Here is a 16,025-nt window from a genome sequence, read left to right on the forward strand (position 1 = left end):
TAAGAAAACATTGGAAAGGACCGGGCATATGTACACAGCTATTGCCTCTGCCTTGTGAAAAACACCTCAGAGTGCCTAACTCACTTCTGAAAATGGGAATCAGGGTCCTAAGTCACTTTGGTGCTTTTGAAAATTTTACCCCAAGTAACTGCAAAAGATTTCCAACAAGGTCTTGCTTTGATTAGCATATTTGAGCATCACAGAACAGACTCAACGCCCTCCATTAGCCTAACATCTCAAATGACTGCCTAACGGAAAATCAATGTGAATCGCTGTCGACAAGCTCATGCCAGCCAACAGCATACAGCATAAATACCTGCAACATTGATTTGGGATGTGGCAATTCTTCTCCTTGATAAATCTTGATATATGCCTAGGAAACAATACAAACATAGCGTCACATTTAACAGCATGTTTATTCAAAACACCCCCCCCCTTACACATGCACCATTAAGGAGATTTTGAAAAGGGATGTAGATGTCCAGCTCCCTGCAGGGAATGGTCCCTTTTGTGCTGAGCAGCATTGATAGGGTGACCATATTTCCTAAAGTAAAAACGGGACGGCCCAGGGCTTGCCTGAGCCACTCCCCTGCCCTCAGGGCTCACCGGAGCCACCCCACCGCCCCCAGCAAGCTCCGTGCCGCCCAGGGCTGGAGCTGGGACTGGCCCCTGAGCTCCACACTGCCTGGGGCTGGGGCTGACCCCCAGAGCCCTGCTGCATGGCACCTCGCGTCACTGCCCTCCCAAAAAAACATTCCTCCACGCCCCCTAGGGGGCCCACCCGGCTTTTTTTGTAAACTGGGCATTTGTTCGCTTGCCAATTAATCAGTTGGGAAGAGCAAATGGGGCAAATGCCCGTTTTTGTCAAAAAAAGTCGGGACGGCCAGGACAGAGCATAAAAACGGGACTGTCCCGGCCAAAACGGGACATATGGTCACCCTAAGCATTGACTTAGACTTCGCCACAGACTTCCTGTGCTACCCTGGGCAAGTCACTTAGTCTCTGTGTGCTGCAGCGCCCCCATCTGTTCAATGGGGATAACAGCACCAGAGAGTGGTGAGGCTACTCAGACACCATGGTTATGGGGGCCAGACAAATACCTTCACTAGAAAGACGTGCACTTTCCCCAGTCTGCGTATCCCAAACCTTCCTCTACTGCTCACTTAAATCTGGAAAAAACGCAAACACTTCCCAGCTGAATAACCGTGACCTCGCGTGGTTTAGGAGCCAATACCTTAAAGTATTCCACAAGGCCTCGACAGGTGATGTTATTTCCATTGATCTCCTTAACATCTAGGCTCTCAGGGCTAAGGAGCCAAGGAATCAACACCTTCAAGTTCTTGATGAACTCGTCATCTATTTCTGTAAGCAAACCCCGCGTCAGATCCAGATCAGCTCAACTCAGACTTGTGCTGCAATACTCACACGCGAAACATTAGCAGCTAACGCCAGCCATCCTGTGACTGAGATGCAGTCTGAGTGAATAATGGCTGTACTCAGAAGCGATAATATCGCATTAGTGCTACTTGTCTGAAGCATAATACACACTGTTATGATACATTTTAAAAGCAGTCTCCTAAATGGCACCCACAAAGTTTGCACCCACAGCTATCTGCATGCACAAAGCTGCTTTTGCATGATCAAGCAGGTAACCGATGCCTCCAGAACTGGTAACTGTGGCCTTGTTTCATGGAGTCAGGTCCTGCAGGTCTTGAACAAGTGGGTCTGGGTGAGTCATCACACACCAATCCTCTGCCTGGCAGCTCACAGACAGCAGCTGGGACCGCGGTCCATGAAGCCCAACTGGAGCATAAGCCCCGCCTCAATGCTCTGATTGGGAGAGTTCCGAGGCGCCTGACTGGGCCACAGCCCCTATTTAAGCCAGAGGAGGAAACAGGAAGTTGTTTGTAGTTCAACTGGGCTTCACACAGCTATGGACTGTTAGTCTGGTGCTTACCTGTTCCTGACTCATCCTGACTTGGGTAGCTGCCCCCTGGTTGCTGCCCTCCAATCTGTCTCTCCATTCTGATCTGCTAGCATTCAACCCAGCCTGATCCCTGATAACTGGCTCCTGGCCCAACTCCTCAGCTTGCACCTGGTGCTAACCCCTAAGCCAGGCCACCCAGGCCGCAGTCCTGAAACATGGCAAGGTACATGCTCTGCTCAACCAGAGCCTGTGTGCAACCGCAACGCGAGTATGGAAATACTGTGCTTTTTTCTCTCTCCTTTGGCACTCCTGTTTTGAAAAACATCACATTAGGACCTGAAAACTTTTGGCCTCCAGGTTTGAAAGAATAAGAATTGTTCTTCCCTGCTTTTTACTGCACTCCACTGATGAGATTTCTTACACTGAGGTCGCAGTCCTTTCTGGGTACTGCACACTGAAAGATGCAATATTTGAAAACTACTGGGACCATCAGACTCTTAGAACCTGCAGACTGAGAGCTCTTGTGTGTGCATTAGAGTATCACATTAGGGTCCTGGCATCAGCTACTGCTGCCGGTTGGCTCCAGTTTGTCCTCCTGGCTATGGCTGTAAATTTCTTTGCTGTACTGTGGAGCAGTGAGGTTTTCATGTAAGACATCTCTAGTAAGGCTTCTCTTTGCTTAAATGGTTCAGTGGCGAATAATTTGCCCTTTGGATCATCTTTTATTATGACTCCTGCAGGCACTTCACTGCCGATTTTTATCGCTGACCTTTCTAAAGTATTGTCTTTGCCAGTCAAAATACAGAAACAGAGAATGCCTACAACGTGTAGCTCCACCACAACACTGACTAGCTAAACAGATGCTACTGCAGCTCAGAAACACTGCTATGGGAGGGCTGTGCTAGACCAACAAATCCAAAAGGCTGGTGGCTTAGGAGGTGACATCTAATATGTGCACCCATCAGGCCTGGAACACACAATACATTTCCTTGATTTCTTAGCTACAGGGACATATATTTGGAGGTGGTGGCGGTATTTTTACTGCACAGTGTCTAGATCACTCAGCGTAAAGCGATCTTCCTTCCTTCTCCTCCAGGGATAGGTTCTATCACAGCACTTTCCAAACTGGAGAGACTATCTAGATTCATTGCCTCCTGCTAGTACCAAGGGCATCGTCCCCAGAGGTGCTCGTGTCGTCGCTGCAAGTTAATGGGCTCCGTCGCCATCTTGACCGATTCAGGCGAGATCACCCAGAACTGCAGGACCAAGTCATTTTAACTTACAACATCTACAACATATTTTCTATGAAACTGGACAGTGCAAGCGAAAGGGACTGTCTGGGCATTCATAGGGTAACAACAGTGATATATTTTCATCTGATTAGTTCTGAGGAAGCAGTGGGCAGCTTTGAGGGAAAAGAGAAGTGGAATGATGAGGCTCCATATACCAGTTCTTTCGAAAACAGTCATCGAGTTCTAGCTGGCTCCTAAAGTTCTGCTTGGAACTAAGGAGTGAAATCTATAGAGGATAATTCCCATTCGAGACTATCTTACATATCCCTTTTCTTTTAACTGGTTCCAATTTCACACACACGTTGTGTTAGACGAGAACGATGTATGGTCCCCTTAGCAGGCACTAGAGCATACAACGGCCAAAAAAGCAAGTTCTTTTGTCTAATTGTTTAGTTTGATGCTAAAGAAACATTTTCTTTCCTTCGAAAAGATTTCAGGAAGCTGGTAACTATGGGTTAAATGACTGCCTCGCAGCGAGAATGCTTTGCAACCACAAATAAAGTTAACTTAAAAATCCACAGCCCACAAATCCATTGGAACAGAAATGCAGCTCCAGGCTCCTGAACTACTAAGATTCCCCTCCAGGGAAACAATTAATCAGCTGACTCAAGAAGACTAAATATTGCTTTGGAAAGCTTTTTACACCAACGTCTCTCCGTTTTAAGGACCATTTTTCAAACTGGGCTTCCATTTTTCCACAAGCACAGTCTTGCTCCACAGTGAGCTGCTCCCACAACGTTGTGCCTGTACTGAATTACCGGCAAAAATATCAATTAATTATAGGTGCAAAATGATGCCTCTAAAAATGCAAACCTCAGCTGCTGGTGTCACTTTGTTCTCAGCCATCTGCCTACAACTTTATCTTTTTATTATGTGTTAGCAGGTCCTAACACATCCCTTTGAAGACTAAAATCACTGAAATGTACAGGCATGAAATGTTGGTTGGATTCAGAAGGGGCTATCTATGTTCAGCACTGCTTTCCACAGGTGTTTTACCAGAAATATTTGAAAGGGCTTCAGGAGAGAATAGGATACCTGACAATGTGATAAATAAAGCAATCATTCAACTGCAAAGGTAAATGATCAGATTCAATATCAAACTATAGCTTTTAGCTTTCCATCAAACCTTTCAGTTTTCCATCAAAATTTGGGTTGGTGGCTACTTTCAAGCCAGGATGAGGTAACAGAAAGCAGGAGATGTTTGTGAAACAGGAATGGATGTGTTTTCTGACATTCTGCAATTCTTCATGTTGATTTCCTGAGACCTACGAGAGATCGGCTTGATGTTAGCATATTTACATTTTATGTGGACGTCAGATATGTAACATTAAAGTGTGGAGTACATACTGCAAGAGGACTGATTGTTTAAGTAAAGTGTATTCAGGGGGAGGTTTATGCATGCGTTATGAGGCCAAAGACAGAGCTTTTCCAGCAACCAAGTAACATTTATGTCTCACTCTGATCACATGCCCTGGAGCGTGTTATTACTCTGAAAAATGTGTATGCAAGAGTCTGACTAGAATACAAAACCATCTCAGGAGTTTATAGCTGGGGTTTTCTTGATCCCCCCTTTAATTAGGCCTTTTCATTCATTTCCACTGTCAAATCATCCATACATTTCCTGACTACTTCTAACAGTGCCCTCGCCCATACATTTTATTATACAACTATTAATGCAAAATTCTTCCTGATCATGTACTTATCGTTTATTTCCCATCTGAAATGTATGTTGCCCAGAAATAGGGTGACCAGATGTCCCAATTTTATAGGGACAGTCCTGATATTTAGGGCTTTTTCTTACATAAGCTCCTATTACCCCCCACCCCCGTCCCGATATTTCACACTTGCTATCTGGCCACCTTACCAAGAAATCTCTATGGTGGAACAGGCTAACTCTGTATACTTCTCCATGTATTTTCATTATTGCTCCTAAGAGCGATGGAGGGATTTTGTTTTCATTCTGCTCTTCCCACCTGTGGCACCCCCATCGTTGGAGAGGTAGTGAGCTCACCCATCAATTTTCCCCATGAACCACCCCCTCCTATTGCAGTACTTGTCTTTCAGCTTTAATTGTACCCATGCAGCCTTTGCTAAGTCATCTCCAAGGCTGTCATCCGGCAAGGTGTGCATGAGGGAGCAAGTGTGTTGTGTTTCAATGCAAGTGTGAGCAAAGGCTATGGTGGGTTATTCTTGGTCCTCCATAAGATATGGTAATAAAAGGCAAGCCCAATCCTTTACTTTCAAGAGCACTGGCCAAAAAGGGTGTGGGCAGAAAACAGATGTATCTGAGGAGAGATGCTCTGGATTGCGAGTCTCAACGTGCACATGGGGTGTCTCCACATACTATCTTCCTGCTTCTAAGCAGGAGTAACTTGGTAGCCACTCAGCTGAGCTCTCATTAGTCCAATTGCTCTGTACTCTGTCTCCTGCTCATCATGTCCTCCTTGAGCTTACATGCCCAACTCTGTGCACCTGCATGTGCAGAATCAGGGTCTCCAGCCCAGCCTACGTTTTTCATAGATTCATAGATTCTAGGACTGGAAGGGACCTCAAGAGGTCATCGAGTCCAGTCCCCTGCCCGCATGGCAGGACTAAATACTGTCTAAACCGTCCCTGATAGACATTTATCTAACCTACTCTTAAATATCTCCAGAGATGGAGATTCCACAACCTCCCTAGGCAATTTATTCCAGTGTTTAACCACCCTGACAGTTAGGAACTTTTTCCTAATGTCCAACCTAAACCTCCCTTGCTGCAGTTTAAGCCCATTGCTGCTTGTTCTATCCTTAGAGGCCAAGGTGAACAAGTTTTCTCCCTCCTCCTTATGACACCCTTTTAGATAACTGAAAACTGCTATCATGTCCCCTCTGTCTTCTTTTTCCAATCTAAACAAACCCAATTCTTTCAGCCTTCCTTCATAGGTCATGTTCTCAAGACCTTTAATCATTCTTGTTGCTCTTCTCTGGACCCTCTCCAATTTCTCCACATCTTTCTTGAAATGTGGTGCCCAGAACTGGACACAATACTCCAGCTGAGGCCTAACTAGCGCAGAGTAGAGCGGAAGAATTACTTCTTGTGTCTTGCTCACAACACATCTGTTAATACATCTCAGAATCATGTTTGCTTTTTTTGCAAGAGCATCACACTGTTGACTCATATTTAGCTTGTGGTCCACTATAACCCCTAGATCCCTTTCTGCCGTACTCCTTCCTAGACAGTCTCTTCCCATTCTGTATGTGTGAAACTGATTTTTCATTCCTAAGTGGAGCATTTTGCATTTGTCTTTGTTAAACTTCATCCTGTTTACCTCAGACCATTTCGCCAATTTGTCCAGATCATTTTGAATTATGACCCTGTCCTCCAAAGCAATAGCAATCCCTCCCAGTTTGGTATCATCTGCAAATCATCATATTCGTACAGTGGTGTGTGGAGAGCAGCAGCTTCCCTGGGTTAGGAGATGAAGGTCTTTCTAAGTCATTCTTGAATCCCTTTCCATCAAACGTATCTCATCTGGCCAGGTCAGCTCAGAACTAATTCATGCCAAGTTCATGCCAAACAGCATCCAGAAATGTAGAACAAACCTTAAGACGTTTTTCCAAAAATTCTGAACCGCCATCAGCTCCATAGGAAAATTCATATGGGAAACTCCAGTCACGAACGAGGAATATGAGAGACTAAAAAACACAAGTAAGAAACAAATAGAGGGCTCATTAGTAATGTGCTCTCCAGTGTGGGCTTGATCCACTGAAGTCCAGGCACTCTTTGACTACACTGGACTTTGGATCAGGCCCTATGTTGTTTGGCTTTTGCCTCATCTTCCACAAGAAAAACGACAACTGGCGCTGGGTGGATAATACAAACATAATTTTACAGATTATCTTCACAGATAAATAAAAACGTAGCCTTGTTCACGCCCACTTTATGCTCACTTCCCACAAATATTCAAGCCTTCAAGTTTCACTGGCAAAAACGACTGGCGAGAAATGAATTTCAAAGTCACATGCAAAATATTCATGGCCGAAGTGCTCACATGCTCATCCAGTCAAGGAACAGAACAAAATACCATGTGACTTGAATCACCAATCACAACTGAGCAACACTGAATGTTGAATATTCATCATCTTGCCATAGAAATATCAAATACCGTATATAAAATACATGCACAATTTTAAAAGTTACTGCTCCATCAAATTGGAAAACAATAGATACATTTAAGGAAACAGTGAGATGAACAAAAGGAGGCTACATTTATTTTCTAATTATTCACTGTGAATTACTCACTCCGCTCCAGTGGCAACTTCTTCGGGTCCTGAATTTGTGATTATTTTGGTGAAACACTGCCCTGTGCAATGGGTGCTCTTGGGACTGAAGGGGAACCAGCGTGGTGCACAGACCATTGTGCCGGGACTCCCACTCTGTGATTAGCTGTTCCACAGATGAAAACCCCCTGCCCCAAATTTGCATGCAATACTATATATCTAATGGCCATTTGAGGCTCTAGATTGAAAAGCACCGCCAATTATTTGGGCCCTTCCTGTTCTATCTAGAATGTGAGCATATGGATAGAACAATAGGTAGGCGCATGTTCTGCAAAATTTAAAGGAAGTTTGCTAACCAGCACAAAGGGAACAAGATCCCTAACTTCAGCCACAGTTAGTTTTATTCTATGGGAAATTAACAGCTTTGAATTTTTTTTTCCAGCCTCGACTGGGCATCTTTCCAAGTTGCCTCTTAATGAGAAACATATGTAGCATGAGAGGATAAATATGAAATCACGGAGTTTTGTAATCTTTATGGAGGCAGCCAAAGATTCTGTTCAAGAAATAAATAAATGCCAATGTGGTCAAGTTACAATTGTTTCAAAAAATCATTTTCAAGGCATGTCCTGCATTCAAGATCTGATTTACACAGCACGTACCTAAGCGACAGAGTATGTGACTGGGGTTTGGAGAGGCAGGCAGTTGCATGCAGAAGCCAAAAACGGCCCTGCAGAAATGCCAGGGTTGCTCTCGCACAGATGAACAAACAGGTCAATAGCTGGAAATATGTTTATTGGAAATGCAGAGAAAAAAATGGCTGTTGCTTAAAATAAAAATTACACCGAGAGCGAGTGAGCAAGAGCGAGACCTCTTTCCCTCCTTATTCTCTCTCCATAAAGCATTGTCTTTAGAGAGAAAGTGAGACATAAAATTGACAACTGCTACGAACATTACAATCTGTGAAAAATGTATGTATCTGTCTATTTCAGACTACACCCTTCTCCAAGCTTAGGGCGACACAGCAAGGGAAGGGATGACTGTAGCACGGGTAGGCGTAGCCCCACTAGCTTTAATCTAGCTAGCATAGGTAACCATAGTGTAGCCACAGCAGCAGACGCTAGCAACCAGAGAACATACAGAGGGTCCCCAGTGGGCTTGTACCCCGGTTGCTACCCTGTGCCGCCACATCCTCATTACTATTGTTAACGGTGCTAAATTGATGCTAGCACGGGTCTGCCTACCCATGCGACAGTCACCTTCGCTTGTAGTTCAGATAATCCTCTGGCACACCTCTGTAACAAGACCCGTTTTCACAAATAGGTTACACACGCTCTGTACTCTGACTCCGATTCAGAAGTCATTGTGTGTTTTCAGCACGGTGGCCGAGGCGCCCCAGCTTCCCCTTGCTTTGTTGCACCTCAGGCCAGCCCAAGCTGTACACCAAGAGTGACACCTTTCCCAGAGGCAGCAAGTCAGTCAGGCAGCTCCGTTTAGGCAGGGCCTCAAGGCTTTTCTCAGCTACCACTTCATTCTTGCCCATATTTCCTTACGTACGCTGGTTCCCACAGCTTCACGCACAGCGTCCTACATTTTAAGGTCAGAAGGGACCCCTGTAATCCAGTCTGACCATCTGTGTACCCCAGGCCATAGAACCTCCCCCAGTGCCTTCAGAAAGACTGACAATCTCAAAGTGATGGGGAATCTCCCACATCCCTAGGTTAAGTTGTTCCAATGGTTAATTTACCCTCAGTATTCAAAATAAATAAATAAACTTTGCACCTTATTTTTAGTCAGAATTTGTCTAGCATCAGCTTCCAGCCATGAGAACTAATTATGTTTTTTAATGCTAGACTGAAGAGCCATTTACTATCAGAAATCTCTTCCCATGTAGGTACTTGTAAACCATGATCAACTCCCCTCTTAATTGTCTCTGGGAGGAACTAAATAGATGCAGCTTGTGAAGTCTCTCACTGCAAGGCAGGTTTTCCAGATTCTCAGTCATTTTTGTTGCTCTTTTCTGAACCCTTTCCAGTATTTCAACATCCTTTTTGAAGTGTGGACACTGGAACTTACCGGACACAGTCTCCAGGAATGGCCCCACTAATGCCGTATTCAGAGGTAACACCAGCTCCTTACTCCTGCTTCATGTTCCCCTGCTTACACATCCCAGGACTGCGTTCATCTTCTTACATAAAGCATCACATGGGGAGTTTGTGTTCAGTTCATTATCTACCATTACCCTTAAATCCTTTTCAGTGTCACTACATTCCAGGATGCTGTCCCCCATCTGGGTTATCTACCTTATTTGTTCCTAGATGCCTGCCCTGGTTGTTCGAATGAGCCTATCTTACCAAGCGATCCAGGTCGAGCAGTATAGCTGCCCAACCCCCATCCTTATTTATCTCTCCCCACCAATTTGTGTGTTGTCTGCAAGTTTTACCAGTAGTCAATTTCCGTTTTCTTCCAGATCATTGATGAAGATATTGAACAGCACTGGGCCAAGAATCCCTCCCTGCTGATCCCACTAGAAACACCCCCACAGGATGATATTCCCTATCTACAATTACTTTTTGTGATCTGTCAGCGAACCAGTTTTAATCCAGTGAATAGGCACTACGCTCATTTTGTATAGCGCTCATTTTTTTCAATGAGAACGGCTCCTGGGACTAAGTCAATGTCTTACAGAAGCCTGAGCCTATGATGTCCACACAGTGGTACCCTTTGCTGGGCTCCTAAATCCCGCCCTCTGTCCCCACGTCAGTGCTGCACCCCACCTCTAATGCTACAAAAATCTGCTCCCACCTCCTGCACTGCTTTCCAGCCACACAAGCGGGTCAACTGATGTGCTCACCCAGAGCTGGAACCAAAGGAGTACGGCAATATGACTGACTTTGCTCAAAGACAAAGACAGACTGGGTAGGCTTCAGATTTAAGGAATTGCTAAGCAACCGCCTCATTATTAGCATCTGTAGCAGCTGCCTGATGGATCAGCTTCTCCATCCCCGCCGCATCTGCTTTTTATTTATTCATTCACGTTTGCTTCCAGTCGGAGCGGGCCTGTGAAAGCAGGTAATCCTCTCACTGCGCCATTCACTCCTCTGGCATCTCTTGCCAGCTAAAGAGGCTAGAGACACATCCTCCGACGTTCTCCGTTTGAAGTGCCTGCTTTATTTCGAGTGGGAAATGGAAGTACAAATAAAACTGTTTCTTACCGGTGAACGGACTCGCCTTTAAATTGATCTTTTCCATAGATCTACCCTCTCAGTCATCAGGAAGAATGTTTATTAAATTTAAGGCCCCTTATTCTGCAGGGCAGCAGAAATTCCACTGGAACCAAGGGACAGCGTGGAAGTGGGTTATAGTCTATACCAGTGGTTCCCAAACTTTAACAACCTGTGAACCTCTTTCACCAAAATGTCAAGTCTCGCGAACCCCCTCCTAAAAATGAATATTTCCAGGGATTTTCTCCTTTACCTGAGTATAAATTATAAAAGCAGTGATCTTGGAAATATAAAATTTGTTTTTATAACATGCTTATTACACACTATTTATTATTAATTATTATTTATCATTACAGTATTTTTATTACATTATGAAAATGGCAGCACTCTTCCAAGATCTCACTTTCATAGCTTGTATCACTTTGAATAAGCTTGTTATAAGACAAGGCTCCTATGTTTCATCAAGAAGTATCAGATGTGAAATAGCATGAAGGTATCTAAGAAGCCAACTCAAAGAGTTCCTCTTATACAAGCATTCAGGTCTTGAGCAGTTCAAGCAAACAATACACGTTACCACGAAGCTTAAACTTGTTCTTCATAATAATTTTAAAAACAATACTAGCTGCCTATTTAATTTCAAAAACGGCAAAAAATATCCAATAAGTTTAAATCTCCTCAGTGTAATAGATGTGCTTGCTTTGATCTGCTTAGCTCTTGGAAGTCCAGGGGCTCCGGGCTGCTGGTCCCGTGCTGCCCAGGGTCCCTAAGGACAGCTCTGTCCGCCATTAGGGAATTTTTTCCCGAGAACCCCCTGTAACGTTTCGTGAACCCCCAGGGGTTCACGAACCCCAGTTTGGGAACCACTGGTCTATACCAATTCAGTGTTCTGATCCTGCCCATGTGCTATGCTGTGCTGCCAGTGATGTTCCATCTGATGATCCATCAATACATCATCCTGATCTCAGTGCCTTGAATCACACTGTCAGCCGAGGGACGGTACTCTGTGCTGCCCTGGGGAAGCACTGCCTGTGACTGCTGTCTCACTCCCTGGGCTGGAGTGCTGCAGGAGAAGTGTGCTCTGCCACTGGGAAATTCATCCCCAGGCCTATGCACCGCTTACATCCTTAAAATAGGGCTCCGTTGGGACTTTAGTGGTGCACGGGGTGAATTCCATCCATGGTGCCTTTTGTCATTACAGCAAAGCCTCACGGGCCAATAGGCTCTGCCTGAGTCCCAGCCTGCCTTGTCCAGAATCGTGCCCAGGGGTCTGCAGGTTGGGGAGACTTTCATGGGGAAAACAGAGAGATCTTGGACTTTGCTAGAGAGCAGGGGAACAAGACGCCTTTCCTTGCTGCCTCTACTCTGCAAGGTCTCACAGTGCCTTGATTTATTCGGGTTCCCTCGCTCCCCATATTGCAAACAGCAGTGACACCTGCTGGCGAGGCCAAAAGGTTCCTATCGAAGCTAATCTCTGCTAGAGAATAACCTTAGCCGTGAAGGTCACGATACCCACCTGGAAAGGTTTCAGGAAGGTTTCCTCCATGGCCAGCCTGCCGTATTCCGTAAAGAGCTGAAACGAGGAGCAAAACAAGGAGGGAACTCTTAGTTTCAAAGTCTATCGCGCAGTACAGCTGGTCTTGCGCCATGCAAGGGCTAGCGTCACTATTTGGTTTCTAGGTTTGGTGCTAACGGTGCCGTTTCCAGGGCTGTAGCTAAGGTCTACTTGGTTGTGCATGTTCAGCTCGCAGTTTGGAGGTATATTAAGCTGCTGTTAATATCAGCTGTGCTCAGTCTTGACGTACACGATCTCAGTACAGAATTCTTGGTTGCCAAATAAGTGTGTGTGTGGGGGGGGGGGGGGGTTAATGTATAAATGGATTGAGTCTTCTGCTGGTTTGTGCGCTGGCATCCCCCAGTGCTTCCCATGCCACACCAAATTGTCACATGCCTGGAGCCTTTGACCATTTGAACACTGATGGAAATGAGATTAAGAAACAGGCATTCCCCCTGAGAGGACTGAATGCTGCAGCCTGGGCTCCAAACATCCATTGACTAAAGCCCCTAACATCTCACCCAGGTTTCGGTTTGGATTTTTTTTTGGCATATGCTAGATTTGGAGGTTCTCCAACCTTTGGCCTATTTCTTAACAGAGGCAAAATCTACTACATCACAAGTCCCTAAAAATAGATCCACGTGCTAAAAAACCCAACCCCAAATGTTATTTCAAAACGAGCGGGTGTTTTGGGAGGGGGTGTCTTTTTTTATAAATATCAGCAGATATTTACCCTGTAAACTGGGCTGGCCAAAACAATGCAGAAACCATCATCCTGTGAGGAAACCGGAGTCATTCCAGGCTGATTTTGGCTTTTCTTTCTCTGCCCCCTCCCCTAGTTTTCCAATAAGAAAATCCAAGCACACCAAACTACCCAAAGACTTCATCAGAGGATGGATGGGGCAGCCGTTACCAAAACATTCCATTCATTACATGCCCCTAGACAACCAGGGCCATATGCCCAAAGTTTAATCAGCCCAGCAGCATTTGTGCCACCATTCGGGATCCCCATTTCTGAAGTTATAACACCAGTATCCATCCTCCTCTCTGGGCTCTTTCAATGACCAGAAGGAGAATCTGCCACCCAGTGCTACGTAAACTGTATGACTGTTGTCAACTTTCCACTCATTATGGGCAAGACTGTGGAGGTGGTGAGCTTCCACTCCCGGGTGTAGCCCCATCATCTGCGCTAGGGCTACTCAGAGGAGTGAGGGCGCTACAATCTACTCCTATGAGTCTTTCCTGAATTAATCTTTGTCTCCCTCTGAGCACATTGATCTGACCGGTGCTAACTGCTCTCAGGTACAGTGGTGAAGGGTGGCAGTATAAAACCCTGAGGCAGATAGCTAACTGTGAAACAATGGATATCTGAACCACAGACGCCCTTAATTCCCTCAGACCAAGGGATTTATAACTAACACAGCTGGTTGCGAGACGTTGCCAATAAGCAGCTGCAGGATGAGCAGACCAATCCAGTACAGAGCACGCTTTTAGCAAGGTCTGGGGGCGAGGCGCTCAAATGCCCCAGATAGCTTTGTGCCCCGTTTATTGAAAGCCAGCTAGAAGTATCTCAGTCCCCATGTCAGAAGAAGACTGAGCTGAGGAAATTGGCCTCCGCTTCCTTGGAATTGATTTTTACAGAGAAATTCAAAGCCACAGGCCCTCCTGAGTTCAGCAGCAAAAGGCTGGAGGGACAGGTACCCACAGAGCTAGAGGGCGGGAAATGCGCCGCTTTGCCAATGCAGAAGCACATCATGACCACAGGGCTGGATTCAAACAGCCCCTCTGGTCTTTTGTTGCCTTGTTTTATCTTCTAGCTTTTCTCTCCATCCCTGAGTCTGTGCCCCGGTTTGCCCTCCACACACGCCATCCGACAAGCTACAAAAGAGGCTGGGTCAGAAATCTAGGTCTCCTTGCTGACCCCACCATCTGCCGGCTCACCCAGGGCCTGGTCCTGTTCCCACTGAGACAATGGGAGTTCTGCCATTGATTCTATGCTAGATGGACCAGGTCCAAAGTAGATGGGCTTAAATAGCTTAGAGGAAACAGGTCCCCCCCCCCTCCTCGTGACTGTTCCTAACTGCCCATTCACTGCAGAACAATAACCTCTATACCAGATGAGAGCCCTTTGTTTATTTATTTAAATGCACGTTTCCAGTGCAGAAGGCAAGCAGGCCAAAATGAGGAGTTTTAGGACAAGCACCACCCATGAAAGCATGATAGATTAACGCCCCTCTTCTGCGCCCCCTCCCCCCCCAAGAGCTCCAGGAGGTTACCTGTAAGTGCTGGAGATCATCTTCTTGAACGTTCTGGGATAAGTTGTACACCTGTATTTAAAAGGAAATGTTTAGAGGACTTAAAATGTCCTGCCCTTCCTGTACAGCCTTCACAATGGCCTTTCAATTAGCTACAGTCTGACTCAAAACCAATATTACATTATTTATTTGTATTACAGGAGTGCCCCGAGCCGAGGCCCGTCAGAGTGGGGCCCCGTTGTGCAAGGCACTGTACAGACATAGTACAAGACTGTCCCTGTCCCAGCGAGCGACCCGTCCAGCAGGCGCTCCTAGAGCCCACACACACACACACGCTGCTCTGGACAATGCACCAACAGGCTGCCACAGGCTGGGGCCCAGGAGGTGTGGGCCAGGCACTTCAGCGGGTCTTTTTTCCCTATTACTTGGGGCAGGAGCAGCTGAAGCTCCCTAAAAGTGGGGGGGCCACCAGTGCCTGAACCATGGCCCTGCCCCCGTGTGCCACCCCTTCCCCCAAGGTCCTGCCCCCGAGCCCCCACTCCTTCTCCCCAAGCCCCCCACCCTCACGCCGCCCCGTCCCCCAAGGCCCTGCTCCCGCATCTTCCCCCCAAAACTCCACCCCCCACTTGCTCCTCTCCTCCCCCACCATTGCTCGCCCTTACGGCTGGTAAAAAGTGATGGGGCCATGGCCCCCTGCCCCGCCCCCCCCGTTCTGGCACCCCTGATCTGGGGTGTTGAGCTTGGCACCATTTTGGCTAGCACTGTCCTCCCGCCTCTGCCTGGTCTCCTGCAGGACCCCCAGGGCAGTGCCCACCTGCACAGGCAGGCTGGCTGGGGGCTAGAACAGTGAGCCTCTGGCAGCCTATGCCGAGATGTGTCACGATATGATAAACACCATCAGCTCATGGGAGCCGACCTATGGCTGCTTCCCCAAACCATCCCTCCTCAGCCCCTCCACGTTAATGGGGGAGATTATGTGGCCACCCGCTGTTGTTCCTGGCCCTGTGGTGCACAGAGATGAGGGCCCCAGGCACCTGACAGACTTCAGCGAGATCCATCTGGGACTGGAGCACGTCTCAAGAAGGGGAAACGCATTCCTTCCCGGTGCCAACGGCAGCCCTGCCTTCAGGGTCAAAATGGCAAGGAGCCTACTTGAATTCTGGCCCATAGTTTGCAAGGTGCACTGGGAGCTCCCAGGATGAGCACGGCTATACACAGGGAGGTGCGCAGGAATTTAAAATTGACCCCCTTTTGGAAGGGCACGTTCTGTGCCCCTGCCGAGGCCCAGTGTCGGAGGAGCTCGCTCTCCCACCATCATTCCTATCGCTGTAGTCCCGGGGCGGGAGGAGCTGTCAGCTCCCATCACAGCCTTGGGGCCGGAGAAGTTCTGTGCCCCCAACGATTATTGGGGGGCCCAGGCCCCTGCCTGCCTCTCCTTGTGCACTCCCCTGGCTATCCAATACAAGAGACGGTTGTTCTTAATTATCTAGAGGAGGGTTCCTATAGCTGCAGTACAGAA

General features: G+C 46.8%; 1 protein-coding gene across 3 annotated transcripts in view; it reads right to left on the minus strand.

The window, feature by feature from the left end:
* The window catches only part of ATL1 (atlastin GTPase 1), a 50,355-nt gene that overhangs the window by 13,399 nt on the left and 20,931 nt on the right, over positions 1 to 16,025 (minus strand). For all 3 annotated transcript variants that reach the window (XM_026654283.2, XM_026654282.2, XM_026654280.2), the window contains exons 5-10: positions 14,528 to 14,578; positions 12,213 to 12,269; positions 6,801 to 6,893; positions 4,346 to 4,484; positions 1,235 to 1,362; positions 317 to 373 (exon numbers count right to left, since the gene is read on the minus strand). In XM_026654283.2, the coding sequence (XP_026510068.1) occupies positions 317 to 373; positions 1,235 to 1,362; positions 4,346 to 4,484; positions 6,801 to 6,893; positions 12,213 to 12,269; positions 14,528 to 14,578 (525 nt within the window). The remainder of the gene's footprint in view (positions 1 to 316; positions 374 to 1,234; positions 1,363 to 4,345; positions 4,485 to 6,800; positions 6,894 to 12,212; positions 12,270 to 14,527; positions 14,579 to 16,025) is intronic.

Source organism: Terrapene carolina, unplaced genomic scaffold (assembly GCF_002925995.2).
Source record: "Terrapene carolina triunguis isolate 2854851 unplaced genomic scaffold, T_m_triunguis-2.0 Scaffold189, whole genome shotgun sequence".
Classification (NCBI taxonomy): Eukaryota; Metazoa; Chordata; order Testudines; family Emydidae; genus Terrapene; species Terrapene triunguis.